The sequence below is a fragment of the Watersipora subatra genome, chromosome 1 (assembly GCF_963576615.1).
Source record: "Watersipora subatra chromosome 1, tzWatSuba1.1, whole genome shotgun sequence".
Taxonomy (NCBI): Eukaryota; Metazoa; Bryozoa; class Gymnolaemata; order Cheilostomatida; family Watersiporidae; genus Watersipora; species Watersipora subatra.
Window position 1 is genome coordinate 77996974 of NC_088708.1, and position 20315 is coordinate 78017288.

The 20315-nt window shown below is 38.3% G+C and overlaps 1 protein-coding gene across 1 annotated transcript; it reads left to right on the forward strand.

Moving 5' to 3' along the window:
• The first annotated feature begins 159 nt into the window (after positions 1–159).
• LOC137405487 (metabotropic glycine receptor-like) lies at positions 160–20299 on the forward strand. The gene is made up of 12 exons (XM_068091769.1): positions 160–212; positions 1891–2562; positions 2920–3031; positions 3597–3749; positions 7249–7371; positions 7469–7537; positions 9352–9461; positions 11160–11377; positions 12214–12358; positions 16218–16317; positions 19320–19418; positions 19635–20299. Exons 2-12 carry the CDS (start codon positions 2012–2014, stop codon positions 19824–19826), a joined length of 1872 nt encoding a protein of 623 aa, XP_067947870.1. The 5' UTR covers positions 160–212; positions 1891–2011; the 3' UTR covers positions 19827–20299.
• Positions 20300–20315: the final 16 nt, after the last annotated feature.

Consider the following 20315-nt stretch of genomic DNA (forward strand, 5'->3'; position numbering starts at 1 on the left):
TCAAGGTTGTTTTCTGTATAATTCGTTTCCGCTTTTTAATATTTTCTAGTGGCTAGATCACTTTCATTTGGTCTGGATAGCCCTATTCATAATCGATTAGCACTTTCTCATTTCTTGATTGTCATAGTGTTATTTAATCGTATATAGATTTGCGCCGGCATTTCTATTCATGACAGCTACCATCGACCTACCTAAAATATATTTATTCATTGGTAAGTATGGGAGACCGGTACAAGTTGAGCAGGCAAAATTTGAATGGCTATCACTTATTTGTTTTCACTACAATCAAATCGATTTTTACAGCATAGGTGTGGCCTACCAATAATTTTCAATGTTTATGTTTTAGTGGGCTGTATTATTCTATCAGTCCAAATAATGAAGTTTTCATAAAAAAAAACAAAAAACAAAAGAATGGGGACATGTTAAGCATGGTCGGGGCATGTTGAGCGTAAAGACTACTACGCATGCTGTGGTTGCTGAAACTTTTATTTATGATAGAAAATTGTCAAGAAAAAGCTAAAATAAAGCAAACTGAAGTAGCTACAAGTACAAAAAAAGTAAAATTATTAGTTGCAGCTCAATGCATAACTGAAATGAACTCTTTCTCGCTGGTCCATGACAAACTCTGGCAGCACCTCAAAGACATTTTTATAGTCTACCCCTCCTTCATCATCCTTGTTTAAATAGCAGAAGGATGTTTGAGTAGGTGAGCTTTCTCCTACTCTAATCAGTTAGTTTACGCGGACTACCTTATCTTCATCAACCATAGTCATTGCAGTAAAATATTTTTTCATAGATACCTTTTCTGATCAACTAGCCATTATATAGTTGACGACTCTCACTCTAACGGTTTTGGAAGACTGGTTCACTTATTTCTTCTTCATCTTTTAATTCAGGTGTAGCTGATTTGTCTTCACTTCTGTCACAGATAGGCTGTGGCTTCATTTTTTTTAGTTTTACAGATCTTAAAGGAGGTTTTGGCATATTTCTATGTGGTGATCATATGTCTTTGGTTAAGATGTCAGTCAATATCAGCCCATAGGCCTATAGGATGCATCTCTTGTAGAGGCTGCTTTATTGTAACACAAGGCAAAGCATCTAGCATATGTTCAAGAACAAATCAAGGTAAGTTGAGCATGCTCAACTTACCCCTAATCAACAATGATAAACTTGCTCAAACTTGCTGCCGCTTTTTAAGCATTGTGATCTGAGAAACCTACATTAAAAATCACACAAAAATTATTTTAGAAACATTCTATTAAACATGATGTAACAACATAGTGGTCACAGGCTGGCTTAATTTGATCTTTTGCACGATATAGTGTGCAGGAAAATTACAAAACAAAACAGAAAAAAAGACAAAATTCTGAATGATTGACTTACGTCTCTGTCTTTCACTTTAGGATTATAAATATCTGGATATATGGTGCAAGGTCATAAAATTATACCACAAATGTAAACAACAAAGCATATATTTAATAGGAAACAGTGAAGCTCAACTTGCTTCAATGCTCAGCTTGCCGCACTCACTCCTACCTATAAGAATATAGTTATCTTCCAACGCCATTGAATAGTTTCCAGTCAATGAAACGTCATTTAGAATAACAGAGTGATTATTTTATATGTATTAGTGGCTTATTGTTGAACACATTGCAAGCAATTTAGAATAATGCTGTTGTTTGTCTATCACATGTGAGATATCACCCAAAGACTCTTAGCGAGCAAATCTTGAGGAAACCTTGCCGGTCTTGATTAAAAGTGGTTCCAATTTTATGACTGGTAAACTTCTAAAGCTTATGCTTAGAAGTATTTTCATCAGCATCATGTAACTCAATTGTGTACCTCTTTATGGAAGGGGACAACTGAGTCTTATGTACCTTTTTATTGAAGGTTGACAGTGACAACTGAGCCCAGCACACAAAAGTAGTGAAGATCTGCCTAGCTTAATAGTGTTGTTTACATTTTTATAAGAACATTTCTTCAGATTTCAAATATTGGAACTCTAACGAAGATGGTTAAGAATAACATAAAGCGTAAATTTGCAAAGCTAATTGCCTTACTTATACTTGTAAGCGGTAGCGTCACTTCACAAAGTCTTGTGGAAACTGTTCAATACGTTCAATATGATGAAGAATATGACTTCTGTCCTGACAATGATGTCGATGCTATCAACGCTCCAAAGTTTTTCGGAGGAGATACATATTTTAAATCTTTTTTTTCTGGACTTCTCGATGAGATTCAAGACCAGGCGTCCGACCTCAAGGATTTAGACATTAAGCCTCGTAGTTATTCGCCGTCAGCGACACTGCTTAATGATGCCTACAAAACCATAAAAGACACATATCCTAAAAAAATAAAGAAAATTGATATACTATTGGGAGAAAATGAAAAGTTAGTGTTCTGTTATGAGGACGGCGTACTTGTTAGCGCCTGTGAAGAAAGACACCTGCTACTGTTTGAAGCTACAGCCAGAAGCTGGGTGTATTCCTATGTGTGTGGTAAATGGCAGGCACAGTTTGTAGACACTGCTGTGAGACTACGCCCTGACAGCCAGTTGACCAAGTAAGTTTGATCTCATTGTTAATAAGCAGTAGGCAGAGTTCAACTGAGTAAATTGTGTATAAATTTTACCTGCAACCATTGTAAGACAGACAAAACTGATTAGTTACTATAATAAATGCAAGAGATATATGAAAATAGAAGATAGATATAGGAAAATTACATCAGTTGAAGTTTTTAAATATAGTTGAGTGTTTAGCAGGAGCTATGCCAATGGATTTTCAACTGCACATTTAATGTGAAATTAATTACACATTGCGCAGTTATTATCTGCATAATGTTGTGTAAAACTTTGTTAGACGTATAATTGGGCATGTATAGAGGTCATTAGAGGTCATAACAGAGAGGGTGCTGTTTCAGAGTTGTGTTTTGGATATGGATAGACATACAGGATATTGATGTCAACCAGTGCCCAGGCTCTCCAGATGCCACCTTTGCTGACACTGCTCTCTGCTCACGTGAAATCAGTGAGGTAAATTCAAACCCTCCGTGAACTCTTATTGTACGCTTTTGTTACTCTGTGTCATTCCATCTTTGTCTCTCGGCTGCATACTTCAATGTTAAGTGCATGAGTGTTTATTCATTAGACATGGTCTCTATCAATAGCTCCATTGTTTTTATGTCGGGATATAATTATTCTATCAATACATGCAGCCGTAAGCTTATTCAGGGTTATCAAAGCGGCATAGATCAGCTATAATGCGAACCATTAGTGGCCTTGCACTTGTACGCTGTGAATTTTTTTACTCCTTTTGGGCCAATCATATTTATGTTGGATTCTGTGCTTGATGATTGCACTGCAGCATGGTAAATCTTTGACCTCTACTAGTAAAGATAAACTAAACATTTAATAGCTGCAATAGCATCAAGTAAATCAAACTCAACAATTATGAAGCCATCTCTTTGAAATACATATATTTTCTGATATGCTTGCAGTCCCTAGCATGTTTTTATAAAGATAAACAGCAATAAATTTTTATTGGCCTCATGTCTATTATCACAGTTAGCATCATATGACTAGCTTCGTGCTCTTGCAGTGTTTGTACAGAAATGGATCTGGATTTGTTGTGGGATCTTACTCATGTCGATGCCTGGACTGCAGTGAATGTGAGCCCATCGATGGATCTGCTCTCTCAGATCCAGATAAGAACTCTAGTGTGATGCTAGCTAGTCACTGCACTCCTCCAAAGGTATAGCACTAATCTCACAGCTCCCAAAGGTATAACACTAATCTCACATCTCCCAAAGGTATAGCACTAATCTCACAGCCCCAAAAGGTATAGCACTAATCTCACAGCCCCCAAAGGTATAGCTCTAATCTCACAGCCCCCAAAGGTATAGCACTAATCTCACAGCCCCAAAAGGTATAGCACTAATCTCACAGCCCCCAAAGGTATAGCACTAATCTTGCAGCCCCCAGAGGTATAGCTCTAATCTCACAGCCCCAAAAGGTATAGCACTAATCTCACAGCACCCAAAGGTATAGCACTAATCTCACAGCCCCCAAAAGGTATAGCACTAATCTCACAGCCCCCAAAGGTATAGCACTAATCTCACAGCCCCAAAAGGTATAGCACTAATCTCACAGCCCCCAAAGGTATAGCTCTAATCTCACAGCCCCCAAAGGTATAGCACTAATCTCACAGCCCCAAAAAGTATAGCACTAATCTCACAGCACCCAAAGGTATAGCACTAATCTCACAGCCCCAAAAGGTATAGCACTAATCTCACAGCACCCAAAGGTATAGCACTAATCTCACAGCCCCCAAAAGGTATAGCACTAATCTCACAGCCCCCAAAGGTATAGCACTAATCTCACAGCCCCAAAAGGTATAGCACTAATCTCACAGCCCCAAAGGTATAGCTCTAATCTCACAGCCCCCAAAGGTATAGCACTAATCTCACAGCCCCAAAAAGTATAGCACTAATCTCACAGCACCCAAAGGTATAGCACTAATCTCACAGCCTCCAAAAGGTATAGCACTAATCTCACAGCCCCCAAAGGTATAGCTCTAATCTCACAGATTTTCTTTGGCCTTGGTCTAATGACTGGCACGTGAATGCCATGGATCCATGTTGACCTGTGGTATAGTTTGTGCATTGTCAGCTTTCATATTTGTACAGCACAAAAACTAAGCAAACCGTTTATTCAGATCTGGATACTCCAAGTATCTATCTTCTAAACTGAAATTCCTTTAGAGATAGGGCAACTTCCATAAGCTTAAATGAGATGAGTTCGGCTAACAGCTTCACTTAGTACATTTTCTAAGTGAAGAAAGTATAAGTTTTTGTTCGCATTTATTAATGCTCTTTGGATTTCCATGTGTAGTCCTGTTTTTCTAACCATGGAAATCTATTGACCCCTGCACTGGTGATTGACCCTGCTTAGGATCACATGCTATCAATGCTAGTTGTTTGGTTATTATTACCGCAGGTTTTTTCTAAGGGACACCATAGTTACACACCTAGCAACTTTTGAATTGAGACATGGTATGGTTCACTGAGACGAATAGTGATGTGGTTATGACAGTTGACAGTTACCCCGCTAGCAGTGGTATTAGATTGTAATACTAACTTGTGCAGTTTAGGCGTTTCCCTTAGCCCACATTTTATTCCAGGAATAATTTACCATGGTAGCCTTTTGCATACCATTATTTATTATTCAAATTTACAAATATTTATTTATTGCCCTTATTTATTATTAGTAAGCCTATCTTTGATCTGCAACATTGAATTTGTTTTTTAGAGATAACTTTGCGGTAAGTGAATGAAATGCAAGAGTGCTCCACATGAATGTAGTTAGTTTAGGTAGTTGAAAACTGAACTTGCCTGTGCGGAGAGGTCTGAGTCAGAGACATGGTCAATCAGGTGTGATAGAGATAATCAACACTTCAACTGTGTAAGCTATTGATAGCTCATCACTGACTCAAATATCAGTGAATCATCAAGTATGAGCTCATCAGTCAACACACGCTGTTCATCAATTTACCTCTCTGATCCTTCTAGTCATATCTAGGGTGTCTCATCTATATTTGAGGAATTTAAAATACAGAGATATTTGGTTGCTGGTGTCGCTAATCCTCTGAAGTACCAGTGGCTGTTGAACTGCTATAAGTGTTTAGTCATAACTGTGAATCAGTCCGGACATTGATCTCTATCAGTAGCATTACAGTCATTGATTTCTCTCACTCATAGTATTTGTATTGATCTCTCCATCATAGTACGTATCTAATATATCTTTGTTTACCATAGTATGTACATTGAGCTCTACTTACTACACAGGGTGGGGTTAAATTACTTCCAAAAAATATAATATAAAATATTATAAAGTTAACATACACATATGTAAAGTCTGTACACATTCATATATACAGCACACATATACATATATACAATACACATGCACGTATATGTAGTACACGTATACATACATGTATATACAGTACACAGATCCATATATACAGTATAACCTCAGTTCTCAAATGCTTCTGTTCTTGACTAATTCGGTTTTCAACCAAAAAAATTGACATTAGTTTGTCTTGGATCTCAAACATAAATTCGGTTTTCGACAACACCGGAGCATACGCATTGGAATTAAACGTTCGGAACAGCTCCGGAAACAGCATGGAAACATTCGTTAACGAAGAGAGAAGCAAGTTACGTTTCATAAATTCTTTACAAAAAGGAAGGAACTATCTGGGACGATGTCCCTCTACCGAAGACATTCGCTAGAGAGACAACTCCTCCAGTCGAGTTACCCTAAATTGTTTTGTAGGAGGATTATCCTTCAAAGATGTGAAGTAAACGTGCCAATGCTGTTTATATTTTCTTTTTCACACGATTTTTTATGTAACTGATCTGGTATATTTTTTGCTGTTTCGTTATCAATTTTTGGTATTGTTTCTTAACGTAGAATGTTTTCGATGTTTTTAGAGCAAAACATTAGAAATTTTACTTTTTGTTTTCTGTTTTCATCATCATAGATAGAAAATATTTTATTAAAAATAAACACGGTCTATATCTACCCGTTTTTATTTATGGTATGTAGTATACAGTACAGTTTATGGTGTAAAGTACAGAAAAATACTTCACCAAAGTTGTTATCTCGGCTTGGAACGGATTAAGTATTGCATACATTAATTCTAATGGGAATAATCGTTTCGGATCTCGAACAACCTTCTGGAACGGATTATGTTCGAGAACCGAGGTTCCACTGTGCACATACATATATACAGTACACACATACATATATACAGCACACACATTCATACATACATTACACACCTACATATACTATAGAGTGAGGTCAGTAATAATTAGCCAATTAAAATAAGAAGTCTTGCAGTCTTGAGAATAAGTCTTCCAAGCATATGGATGTAACAGCAACAATAGTAATATAATAATATAAAACAAAGTGATGACACTGGTGACTTTTTTTGTTGCATTTCTGTATATTTATCTCTAACATTGTAAAACCCTTTCTCAGTGTGTATGTACGCTCTATTGTTCCTATAGATGCATGCATTTTTTCTAGATCCCGTTATGTTTGGCTATTTGATCACTCCCATTGATGAATTTGTGGACATTTTAATGCTTTACTAGTTATACATATGACGATTACTTGTTTTGTAATGAGGAGCGCTTTATTACGCTGTTTATCCAGTCTCAGTATGCTGTCCCTTTTTACAGCCACCCAAGGAGGTCATACTCCTTGAGTCAGCACAGAGATATGGTTTGGTAGCCGTCAGCGCTGCCTTCACTCTCTTTTGTCTCATCCTAGCTCTCCTTGTCATCCTCTACCACTCATCACAGGTAAGCTCCGTCTTTGACTTATTTTCCATCAGACCTATCGGCTTATCTTCACATGCTTCCTTTTGGTCATACTTGAACTTCTGCTGTGTTAACTTAGGTCATTCAAGATGCCTGCCCTGCTGTACTCCTACTAGTGGTGTTTGGTGCGATATGCAAGTATGCAGCGGTGAGTATTGACATCCATGTTCTCTCTCTTTCTGCTGTTTCAGGCAGCTCAGGATATCATAGCCTGTGTATTGGCTCAGTATTACTCCCTGACCTGGTGTCGCAGTGTCATGCCTTGTCTTGTTCACACAGTTTTGTACACAGGAGTACACATATGTGTAGGGGGTATGTAATGGGGTACACATGTGTAGGGGTATGTAATGGGGTACACATGTGTAAGGGTATGTAATGGGGTACACATGTGTAGGGGTATGTAATGGGGTACACATGTGTAGGGGTATGTAATGGGGTACACATGTGTAAGGGTATGTAATGGGGTACACATGTGTAGGGGTATGTAATGGGGTACACATGTGTAGGGGTATGTAATGGGGTACACATGTGTAAGGGTATGTAATGGGGTACACATGTGTAGGGGTATGTAATGGGGTACACATGTGTAAGGGTATGTAATGGGGTACACATGTGTAGGGGTATGTAATGGGGTACACATGTGTAGGGGTATGTAATGGGGTACACATGTGTAGGGGTATGTAATGGGGTACACATGTGTAGGGGTATGTAATGGGGTACACATGTGTAAGGGTATGTAATGGGGTACGCATGTGTAGGGGTATGTAATAGGGTACACATGTGTAGGGGTATGTAATGGGGTACACATGTGTAGGGAGTATACAATGGGGTACACATGTGTAGGAAGTATGTAATGGGGTACAGATGTGTAGGAAGTATGTAATGGGGTACAGATGTGTAGGGAGTATGTAATGGGTGCACATGTGTGTAGAGGGTATGTAATGGGGTACACATATAGAGTTGAGTTGTCTTCCTCTGTAGTTCATCAACGTGTTCTGGTCACTACAAACTCCTAGCATAGAGAGCTAATCATGTAGCAGCACCTTGACCATTCACCCAACATGTGTTAAAGATGAGCTTGTACAAAATTTTGAGTGATTTTATTAGAAATTATCGGTATTTTTCCTATCATTTGCGGTTGTTTTTGATGTTTTACTTGATCTGACTGCCAGGATGTTTTAAGATTAAAATCGACAAAACTTGATTGCGGTTAAAACGCTATAGTCATATCGTTGCTATAGTCATATCGTTGCTATAGTCATATCGTTGCTATAGTCATATCGTTGCTATAGTCATATCGTTGCTATAGTCATATCGTTGCTATAGTCATATCGTTGCTATAGTCATATCGTTGCTATAGTCATATCGTTGCTATAGTCATATCGTTGCTATAGTCATATCGTTGCTATAGTCATATCGTTGCTATAGTCATATCGTTGCTATAGTCATATCGTTGCTATAGTCATATCGTTGCTATAGTCATATCGTTGCTATAGTCATATCGTTGCTATAGTCATATCGTTGCTATAGTCATATCGTTGCTATAGTCATATCGTTGCTATAGTCATATCGTTGCTATAGTCATATCGTTGCTATAGTCATATCGTTGCTATAGTCATATCGGCGATTGCATTCAAGTTGCAGCATCTCCTTGCAACTGTTGACATCATAATCGCACTTTCACTTGATCTGATCGCTTTAACCGCAATCAAGTTTTGGTGTTTTTAATCTTGAAATATCCTAACAGTCAGATCAAGTCAAACATCAACAACAATCGCAATTATTAGAGAAATACTGATACTTTCTGATGAAAGCTAATTGAATTTTGTGCAAGTTCTTTAAATAATTTAAATAGTGTAACTATTGACAAGCTATGATTGACAAGCTATGATTGACAAGCTATGATTGACAAGCTATGCCATCCTACAGTGGTGTGCATAAGCTATGCCATCCTATTTACAGCACATGCTCATGCTATGGCCACCTTCACAGCTCAGCTGTTATCTCATACCCTGGCTGACCGAAGTCTCCTTTGTCTCTATTTTCCCAGTCATATCTATTAAGTTGCAATGGTAAGTCTTCCGTATGAACTCTGACTGCTGCTTGTCACTCTCTGATATGGACACCTGCTGTTACGCGTCAGATTACTGGAGATCGCTTATATACGACATCAACAGACAAGTGCTTTAATAATTGTTAATCATTGCAGGCTATTAATGTTAGGCTCTAGTGCTATAATATATTTTACATTTTTTTGCTCTTCAAGGAATCTTTCCTAGAATGATTTGGTTAAATATTTCAACAAAAGGTAATGGACTGTTATGACTGTAGTAGGTGAGTGTAGACTGGTGATGACTCACCAAAGCCTACATTCATCTGATCAATGCTGCCAAGATAACTGGCTTTAGGCCAACAGTTATTCAATCGCTATTTATAGCTTATACGAGTAGCGGAAGATGTATCTTACTGCTCCTCTGTACTTAACATTTGTGTTGGTACCTTTGGGGAGGTGTGCCATGCACCCCTTCGCATGTGGCATTGTATCATTGCTTCACCGGAAAGATGGTATCAACTGTTAAATAGCATGGTGGACAAAACCAAAAGTGTTTTCACTTTAGTTGGGTGTTCATCTCTGGAACTAAGCTGGAACAGAACTAAGCTGAAGCCCCTGCAGTTTCCTATTAATTTTCATAGCTATCAGTTATCTTCAGTAGTTGAAGCTACAGACCTATGGCTGTCAATCTATTGACCTATGGCTGTCAATCTACTGACCTATGGCTGTCAATCTAGAGACCTATGGCTGTCAATCTACAGACCTATAGCTGTCGATCTACAGACCTATGGCTGTCGATATACAGACCTATGGCTGTCAATCTTCTCACCTATGGCTGTCAATCTACAGACCTACTGCTGTCAATCTACAGACCTATGGCTGTCAAGCTACAGACCTATGGCTGTCGATCTACAGACCTATGGCTGTCGATCTACAGACCTATGGCTATCGATCTACAGACCTATGACTGTCAATATACAGACCTATGACTGTCGATCTACAGACCTATGGCTGTCAATCTACAGACTTATGGCTATCGATCTACAGACCTATGGCTGTTGATCTACAGACCTATGACTGTCAATCTACAGAGCTATGGCTGTCAATCTACAGACCTATGGCTGCCGATCTATAGACCTATGGCTATCGATCTACAGACCTATGGCTGTCGATCTACAGGCCTATGGCTGTCGATCTACAGGCCTATGGCTGTCGATCTACAGGCCTATGGCTTTCGATCTACAGGCCTATGGCTGTCGATCTACAAACCTATGGCTGTTGATCTACAGACCTATGATTGTCAATATACAGACCTATGGCTGTCGATCTACAGACCTATGGCTGTTGATCTACAGACCTATGGCTGTCAATCTACTGACTTATGGCTATCGATCTACAGACCTATGACTGTCAATCTACAGACCTATGGCTGTCGATCTATAGACCTATGGCTATCGATCTATAGACCTATGGCTATCGATCTACAGACCTATGGCTGTCGATCTACAGACCTATGGCTATCGATTTACAAACCTATGGCTGTTGATCTACAGACCTATGACTGTCAATATACAGACCTTTGGCTGTCAATCTACAGACCTATGGCTGTCGATCTACAGACCTATGGCTGTCGATCTATAGACCTATGGCTCTCAATCTAGAATGCAGTTGAAATATGATGGCGTTTAAAGTAATAAATCTGTAGTCTGATTTGTAGGAGCACAGGAAAGGTGAGGAAGTGCAGACTTTCTAATGCTCGAGTGCTGAAGTACTGGATAGCACTCGTTCTCTTCACTGCCCTCTATATGAGTTCGTGGACTGCCTCCACTTGGTCATACTCGTCAAGCTATTATATTGACATAATCAGACCAGGAGATGGAGTGGTAACTGCTCAGCACTGCATGGTCACCCCCTCCAACTATGTCACACAGATAGGTGAATATAGCTTTATGGCCAATATTCCGTTTGACTCATCGGCTCAGTTACGGTTATGACAGTACAACGACAGTTATGCTGCCTGCTCAGCTATGCTGTCTGTCTCAGTTATGCTGCCTGCTCAGCTATGCTGCCGATCTCACGCATTAGCAACTTCAGTTTTATTGATTTTGTTTTATCATGCTTTGTGCCTGAGGCGGATATGTGAGTGCATTTGGATGGGATCCGTCGGGGTCTGTCATTTTATGATTTAATATTCAAGTTTTTGATTAAGATCTGCTGTGCAGACAAGCTCTTTACAAGTAGACTTACAAGTAAGCTTCAGTCACTTCTACGGCTTATGGATCGGTGCAGCGATGTGATCCTGTAGGGCATGTCATTGGATGCTTTTCAATTCCTTGCACCTACACATAGGCGGAACATGCTTAGGCAACCTATACTGCAGTTGAATTTCAATCGCTAACTTTTTAACATTGTATTGTAACAGAATTAGAACAGCTTTTGCGGCGATTGTTTCACATTGGTAACTTCAGCAGTTGGTGTTCGGTAAGGGTCTGCCTCTCCAGGCGCCATTCAAAGCTGTCGCCTAGTTAACCAACTGCTCGCTGTATAACAGACATACTCCATCTTTGTTGAACTTCATCTTCAAACTGATCACAAATTGCTGAAAGTGTTGTGTAGGTGATAATTCCGAGGTTATGGATTTATGTAGCTCCCAACAATGACGAAATATTTTTTCTAACTGCTGTGTAGATTCTCGTTCAAAAGCTTTGGAGTGCAGCTGCTGTAATTTTATGGTAAACATATACTGCCAAAATCATGCATACCCGTTGCAGGTGAAGTGCTGGCTGTGTGCTATGGAATCTTTCTCTGCGCTGTTTTGATTACTGGCTCAATGCCGTCTCCATTTAAAGAGAAGCTCTGGTACTCCATTGTGCTGTCACTCGAATTTGTCGTCTCTGTTGGTTTCTACCTTTTCTGGTGAGTATTACAAGTGTCCTGCCCATCTGATGCAATTAGGGGGCAGTATTACGTGTGTCTGCCCATTTGATGGAATTAGGTGGCAGTATTACGTGTGTCCTGCCCATCTGATGGAATTAGGGGGCAGTATTACGTGTGTCTGCCCATTTGATGGAATTAGGGGGCAGTATTACGTGCGTCTGCCCATCTGATAGAAGTAGAGGGCAGTATTACGTGTGTCTGCCCATTTGATGGAATTAGGGGGCAGTATTACGTGTGTCTGCCCATCTGATAGAAGTAGAGGGCAGTATTACGTGTGTCTGCCCATTTGGTGGAATTAGGGGGCAGGCAGTATTACGTGTGTCTGCCCATCTGATAGAATAAGAGGGCAGTATTACGTATGTCTGCCCATTTGATGGAATTAGGGGGCAGGCAGTATTACGTGTGTCCTGCCCATCTGATGGAATTAGGCATGCAGAAACTCAGCCAGGAAGTAAATATACATGAGTCATCGTAATAGGTTAGTGGCCAATCACAGTGCTTGATCAGCCTTTGCAATGTTTTCACACAGTGGGCAGTCATTTGAAGAACCATGAGAAACAATTCTTGTATGATATAGATTGTATAATTATTGATATCATTAAATAATAATGCTATTAAACTTAGTAAATGCGGATTATTCAAATAATTTCATTATAGATTTTCGTCACTGAGCATCAGGTAAGCGCAATGGTTTGGCAGTGGCATCACAACTACAACATTGTCAGCAAACAGAACACATCTTAACTGTAGTATTGTCAGCAAACAGAACACATCTTAACTTCAGTATTGTCAGCAAACAGAACACATCTTAACTTCAGTTTTGTTAGCAAACAGAGCACATCTTAACTGTAGTATTGTCAGCAAATAAAACACATCTTAACTTCAGCATGGTCAGCAAACAGAACACATCTTACCTTCATTATTGTCAGCAAACAGAACACATCTTAACTTCAGTATTGTCAGCAAACGGAACACATCTTAACTTCTGTATTGTCAGCAAACAGAACACATCTTAACTTCAGTATTGTCACCAAACAAAACACATCTTAACTTCAGTATTGTCAGCAAACAGAGCACATCTTACCTTCATTATTGTCAGCAAACAGAACACATCTTAACTGTAGTATTGTCAGCAAACAGAGCACATCTTACCTTCATTATTGTCAGCAAACAGAACACATCTTAACTACAGTATTGTCAGCAAACAGAACACATCTTAACTGTAGTATTGTCATCAAACAGAACACATCTTAACTGTAGTATTGTCAGCAAACAGAACACATCTTAACTGTAGTATTGTCAGCAAACAGAGCACATCTTAACTTCAGTATTGTCAGCAAACAGAACACATCTTAACTTCAGTTTTGTTAGCAAACAGAGCACATCTTAACTGTAGTATTGTCAGCAAATAAAACACATCTTAACTTCAGCATGGTCAGCAAACAGAACACATCTTAACTTCAGTATTGTCAGCAAACAGAACACATCTTAACTTCTGTATTGTCAGCAAACAGAACACATCTTAACTTCAGTATTGTCACCAAACAAAACACATCTTAACTGTAGTATTGTCAGCAAACAGAGCACATCCTACCTTCATTATTGTCAGCAAACAGAACACATCTTAACTGTAGTATTGTCAGCAAACAGAGCACATCTTACCTTCATTATTGTCAGCAAACAGAACACATCTTAACTACAGTATTGTCAGCAAACAGAACACATCTTAACTGTAGTATTGTCATCAAACAGAACACATCTTAACTGTAGTATTGTCAGCAAACAGAACACATCTTAACTGTAGTATTGTCAGCAAACAGAGCACATCTTAACTTCAGTATTGTCAGCAAACATAACACATCTTAACTGTAGTATTGTCAGCAAACAGAACACATCTTAACTGTAGTATTGTCACCAAACAGAGCACATCCTACCTTCATTATTGTCAGCAAACAGAACACATCTTAACTGTAGTATTGTCAGCAAACAGAGCACATCTTACCTTCATTATTGTCAGCAAACAGAACACATCTTAACTACAGTATTGTCAGCAAACAGAACACATCTTAACTGTAGTATTGTCATCAAACAGAACACATCTTAACTGTAGTATTGTCAGCAAACAGAACACATCTTAACTGTAGTATTGTCAGCAAACAGAGCACATCTTAACTTCAGTATTGTCAGCAAACAGAACACATCTTAACTGTAGTATTGTCAGCAAACAGAACACATCTTAACTGTAGTATTGTCACCAAACAAAACACATCTTAACTTCAGTATTGTCAGCAAACGGAACACATTTTAACTTCAGTATTGTCAGCAAACGGAACACATCTTAACTTCAGTATTGTCAGCAAACAGAACACATCTTGAGTTCAGTATTGTCAGCAAACAGAACACATCTTAATTTCAGTATTGTCAGCAAACAGAACACATCTTAACTTCAGTATTGTCAGCAAACAGAACACATCTTAACTTCAGTATTGTCCGCAAATGGAAGGTATTAGCAACTTATCTTTTTTGCTGAGAGCAGATCAAGTCTTTCGCCAGTAGAACACTATAGAATTGGAAAATTACTGCCAGAAGTTAAAACTAACATCGCTATTATAATATGTATGTAGAAGATATGCAATATCTTTTGTGTTGTTTAAAGGTATGTGTGAGACCTGTTTGTACTGATAGGAAGGCTCTAGTGTCATAAGATTACCACAGTACATATTGTTACTATTTCGTTCACTTGCTACCTGCTTAACTCCTATTCATCTGGTGATGCATTTACAGTTGGAATATATAATGCCAAACCATGATTTCATCGGCATCTCTATACACATGTAATACAAAACTTTTCAAAGGTCTTGTTACCATTTGTTTAAAGTCAAAGGTCAGCTGTCATCAGTTTGCGTTTCTTCTTTGCTGTTATCAGTGTGCTGTTCCTCATGACCTGTCATGGTTATTAGTATATTCAAAAGCTCGTGTGAAGTGTGCAAACTTTGCGACACCTTTGCATTGTTTCCCAAGTGGTTCTCCTATTGCAATTATTACAAGTTATGCTTCACAACTTTCATGCTTCATCAACTTGTTTACAGCTTGCAATTTTGTCATAATGAAATCAATGCACTGGAACAATACCCCCCAAAAAATGCTGGCTGCATGCAATCGCTGTTTTTTAGATGATATAATAATGGCTTGACCAGCTGTCCACAAACTCAGGGCATAGAGCTCGGTCTCGTGCTTAACAAACTTCTTTTAAATGCCCTTCAAATGCCTGCAATCTGTCCAATTGCCAATCCTTTGAACAATTTTTCATCCACCAATTTTCAATGTGTCTCAAATGGATATTTTATTTGGCATAGTTTCATATGCTGTAGATTCTCTCAGGGTTCACCTGATACAACCCGAAATGATGGTATATATAGCATTCACTCCCATCTTAGCATCTGGTATATTTTAAGTTGATCGATCCTACCTCCCTATAGTTGCTTACCGAGCCACAGAATGGGCTGTGAAGGTCACAAACTTCCTTGTTGTTCTGTACACTCAAGGAGCTATTAATATCTAACATAGGTATTACTGGTACATGTACAAATATTTTGCTGCCTGCAAAGATATATTGTTCATCTTTGTTTAACTTACCTCTGTATTATTGTAATGGCAGATGACGGTTTGATGGTACGTATACTGCTCCGTGAGTCTGTCCTTGCCAAGTTTCGGTGGCTTCTTCTGTTTATTGTGTATTCCCCAACTTATGCATGCATTTGTGTGTATTTAGCTTAAGTTCCTTCTCGCTAAAGGATACTCGTGCAGTAGGCTTCTTTAGCGATTCCATTTGTTTCAGGCCTCTGTATGGGCTAGAGGGATACAGCTTGCTTATGGCCACTACTGTCTACTACCATGTAACTGTTTCGCTTACAGTCCTGCTCATCTTCTGCCCCAAGGTAGGAATGCTCTTGGATCATCTCTGCCTGCACTGCTCTCTCCTGCAGGCCTGAGAGCTTATCAAGTCCATAAGTCATCTCTCTTAACTCTTGTTCGCGCTAACAAAGACTGATCGCTCGTGTTGTCAAAACAGCCCAGTAGCCGTTGTGCTTAGCCCTAGCTCCATAAAGTAGCTTCGTAGGGTACAATGTTGTGACCCAGAGCTGTGGTGTAGCAGTGGGAGACTTCTAACTGGCTATACGGTATCATATGCAATGCGTGTAGAAAAACATTTACAAAAATATTTGTTATTTGGTCCTGCGAGCTTAATATCATGGCTTCCGTCATCATATACATATTTTGCATTCTATTATAACAGATTTGCCCTCTCATGCTTGTTATTTTGTTCTTGTGATGTGGCTTCTAATGATTACCTAACTCACCAGGCTACATTGGCATGGCTGCGTGTGTATTTGCTAGCCTGAAGGGGTGGCTAAACACATACCGATTAAATGTGTCTAACCTGACATGTTAGGCTACATCAGTAGTGAATAAACCAACACATCTGCGATTGACTGAAAAAACTGATTTTCATTGAAAGTTCTAATATATTAATTTTCAGCACAAGCCGATTTCATCTGAGATTTGCTTCTGAACGATGATGACAACAGAGTTTCACACAAACATTTGTTTATATATGGACAAAGATATTTTCACATATAACAGATATGTGAAGGTCACTAGTGCAAATTGGAGCTGCTCATTTCATCTTTTAGATAATGCTTTAGGTAACTGAATCTACGCAACCAGAAGTTTTTCTATAGTTTGATTTGTTTTGTGAACTGAAATTATTTTTAGACCGTTTATTTTTATCGCTAATATGTAGCATTTTTTTACTTGAGCAAAAATATTGCAGTGCAAATATTATTGGTGATGATACGTGTTGGATAATAAAGTGCTGATGATACTTGAATCATGGTAATGAAAAATCTAACAGATCAAAAGAGGCTTTAGAGAGGTACATGAGATATATTACGATGAATATCTATATACCTATTATACCGTATATTATACAGTATATGAATATGTATACAGATGAATGGGCATATATTATGCAGATTGCACAAATCAACATAACAATCAACAGGAAACGTGTGTTGTAAATGAGTAGTGCAGTGACTATTGCATTGTTTGAGTAACCAATGTACCATCTCTAAATAGACGCGTTGGTAAACCGTCAATAGAGAAGAAACTGATGCCACATCTGTGATTGATCGGAAAAAGTTGATTTACAATTAAAATGATCTCCGTCATATTTTATTTGTTTTTGGCGCAGGCTGATTTGATGTAAGATTCTCTTCCATTCACAGTTCACAGCTATTTATATACAGAAAATTATATTCTCACTTGTACAAGCTACATGTATGTGAGTTCCGTAGGTGTAAATTTAAACTGCTCATAAAATCTTTCATATAGTTCTTGAGCTGACCAAGTCTATTAAAAACCAAGGACTTTCTTTAATTTAATTCATCCGATAAACCCAAATTATTTTTGTGTTTGGCCAATTTTTACGGTTAACATATAGCAGTTTTTTGCAAAAATATAGCCAAGCAAATCGCCAACCTAACTTTATAGCCATCACAAATCGTAGCGTCTCCAGAATTGATAGTTAACACGCAATGATACAGCAATAATGGTAACGGAATATCTAGATGTCGTCGTTTTCACAGGAATGAGCTCAATCCTCATTGGTCAATTTATTTGTCAACACACCATTTAGCAGCGGCAGTGAGTGAAGTCACAGCAGATACGACGCACCAATGAAATGCATAGCCGACACGTAGTGTAGACATCTGCTGGTACTACAAACACTGACATTACTAACAAACACATCTCATTGACAAATAGATTGATAAATGAGATTTGACCTTGGTTGTCTGAAAGTGATGGCATCGTTGTTAGATTTTTCATTACCATGATTTAAGTATCATCAGCACTTTATTATCCAACACGTATCATCACCAATAATATTTGCACTGCAATATTTTTGCTCAAGTAAAAAAATGCTACATATTAGTGATAAAAATAAACGGTCTAAAAATAATTTCAGTTCACAAAACAAATCAAACTATAGAAAAACTCCTGGTTTCATAGATTTAGTTACCTAAAGCATTATCTGAAAGGTGTGATGAGCAGTTCCAATCACACACACACACGCACGCACGCACATTTAAACACACTTCAAGCTAAGTTTTAGTATGTATTTTACTAAAATGAACTTCAACTTTGTCATCAAATAAAATTTTATCACCTATCTTTTTTTGGTTTCGTTTTCACTATAACTTAGAAAGAATAACGCTGAGCTAGAGAGCGAGCAATTTATCTCTTTCAGTCGTTGTCGGAGGGATTTTGGCGAACAGCATATCGGCATCTTCGTTATTTCGATGTAATCAGTACACTGACTGCCATATTTTAATTTCAATAGAACTTTTTGTTGATATCGAACGGCGAAAAATTTTTTTTACGTTATTTTAATGGTGAGGACGAAAAACTTTTTGTTTTTCGTCCTCACTATCAAAAGGAGGACCTTTTAATGGTCCTCACCATTCTTTCATCCTTATCATGTTCTACTTCGTAGGGCAAAAAAATCAGATAACAGGGGAGATAATAAGGCATTGTAACCCGAGAGCCTATAGTATTAATTAATAACATAACGTGCACATTTAGCGTGTGCAATCGCGAAAAGAATATACGGTATATGGTAAGAGCGATGGGTGTGATAAGAACGGCGTAGCCTTGAAATGACGCAAGCTAGTAGTAGACTTGTTAGTAGACTTACGATTTAAATGTTGCGAGTTTAATTCCAGTACAAAAGTAATTTTGTTGCTAAAACTTTATCGTTATAACTGGACAAATGACAGACAAACACAGATATTTATATGTATAGTTAGAAGATAGATACATATGTACATCCATATGAATATACATATGTATATTCATACATCTATTTCTGTGCTTACAGCTCTACTACTTGCGAGTTGGCTCAAAGTCTGCCGATATAATTGACGACTTGTATGGCTCACCGATGCAAGCAACAGAGGTTGAGAACGCTCATGCTCAGGTAAGCTTGAGTTCTGTTTCCTGTTAGTTGACCGGGTAAAAGCGTTGAAGCTCCATGACCTTAGCTAGATAGTGTCATTCTAGTAACTAGTAGCTGTATTTTCTCTCCAGGTGGCATGTGAAAGGGATGAAGCTGTGCAAAGGTCTGCTCTTGATAGAGTTGGCATTCTAGCCATCCATCTATCGTAGTCATATAGTTCCTCTTCTAATATTTCAGACGATGCTAGAGCAAGCCAATCAGGAGATCAGAACGCTGAAGCAGAAATTGGCTAGATATGAAAACGCGAGTATTGGAGCTTCTGACCTAGCCAGCCCAGTCTCTGTTAAATCCAAGGCTAGAGGTGGAGTTACAGCCAACCAATATGAATTGGAGCCACTGAATATTAGTGTCAATGAAAAGTCTTTTTAAATAAAACATGTTTCATTTGGCTGGGCTAGTGACCTATTATCATGATGGGTGGCACCGAAAGGTCATATTAACTTATTGCTTATACACGTAGCATCGTACTGACCTATAACCCTTAAGTTCAATCAAATGATATATCTCATAAATTGTAAACGAACTTCTTGTTCAGCCATTTTATTCCTTTATATACTGATTGATGGGTTTCAGGTAAATTTGTCAAACATGTTGTAATTGATGGCCTTTAGTATTTTTATAGTTTCTGTATTCAATTGCTTCATATTCTAATCCAAGTTTGGTTGCAGTCAAAGGAAGCTTCAATTTTATTGTTATGTTTAAGCATTAGATTTTATGTTACACATTGACCGTGTTCTATTCTTGGTGTTTTCAATATTTAAACTTCCTCTAGTCGATAAGCTCAGTTTATTTGTACTTTTCAGACCTCAGTTTTTAAAATATATATCTTTTAATTTATGACACATCTGCCTGGTTATT

What these genes read in the sequence shown, in the direction of transcription:
- LOC137405487 (XM_068091769.1), top strand. Translation starts at nt 2,012, where the DNA reads ATGGTTAAGAATAACATAAAGCGTAAATTTGCAAAGCTAATTGCCTTA. An exon ending in GTCACTGCACTCCTCCAAAG is followed by an intron (nt 3,750 to 7,248) that starts GTATAGCACTAA and finishes CCCTTTTTACAG; the next exon opens with CCACCCAAGGAGGTCATACT. An exon ending in TTGAGAACGCTCATGCTCAG is followed by an intron (nt 19,419 to 19,634) that starts GTAAGCTTGAGT and finishes CTAATATTTCAG; the next exon opens with ACGATGCTAGAGCAAGCCAA.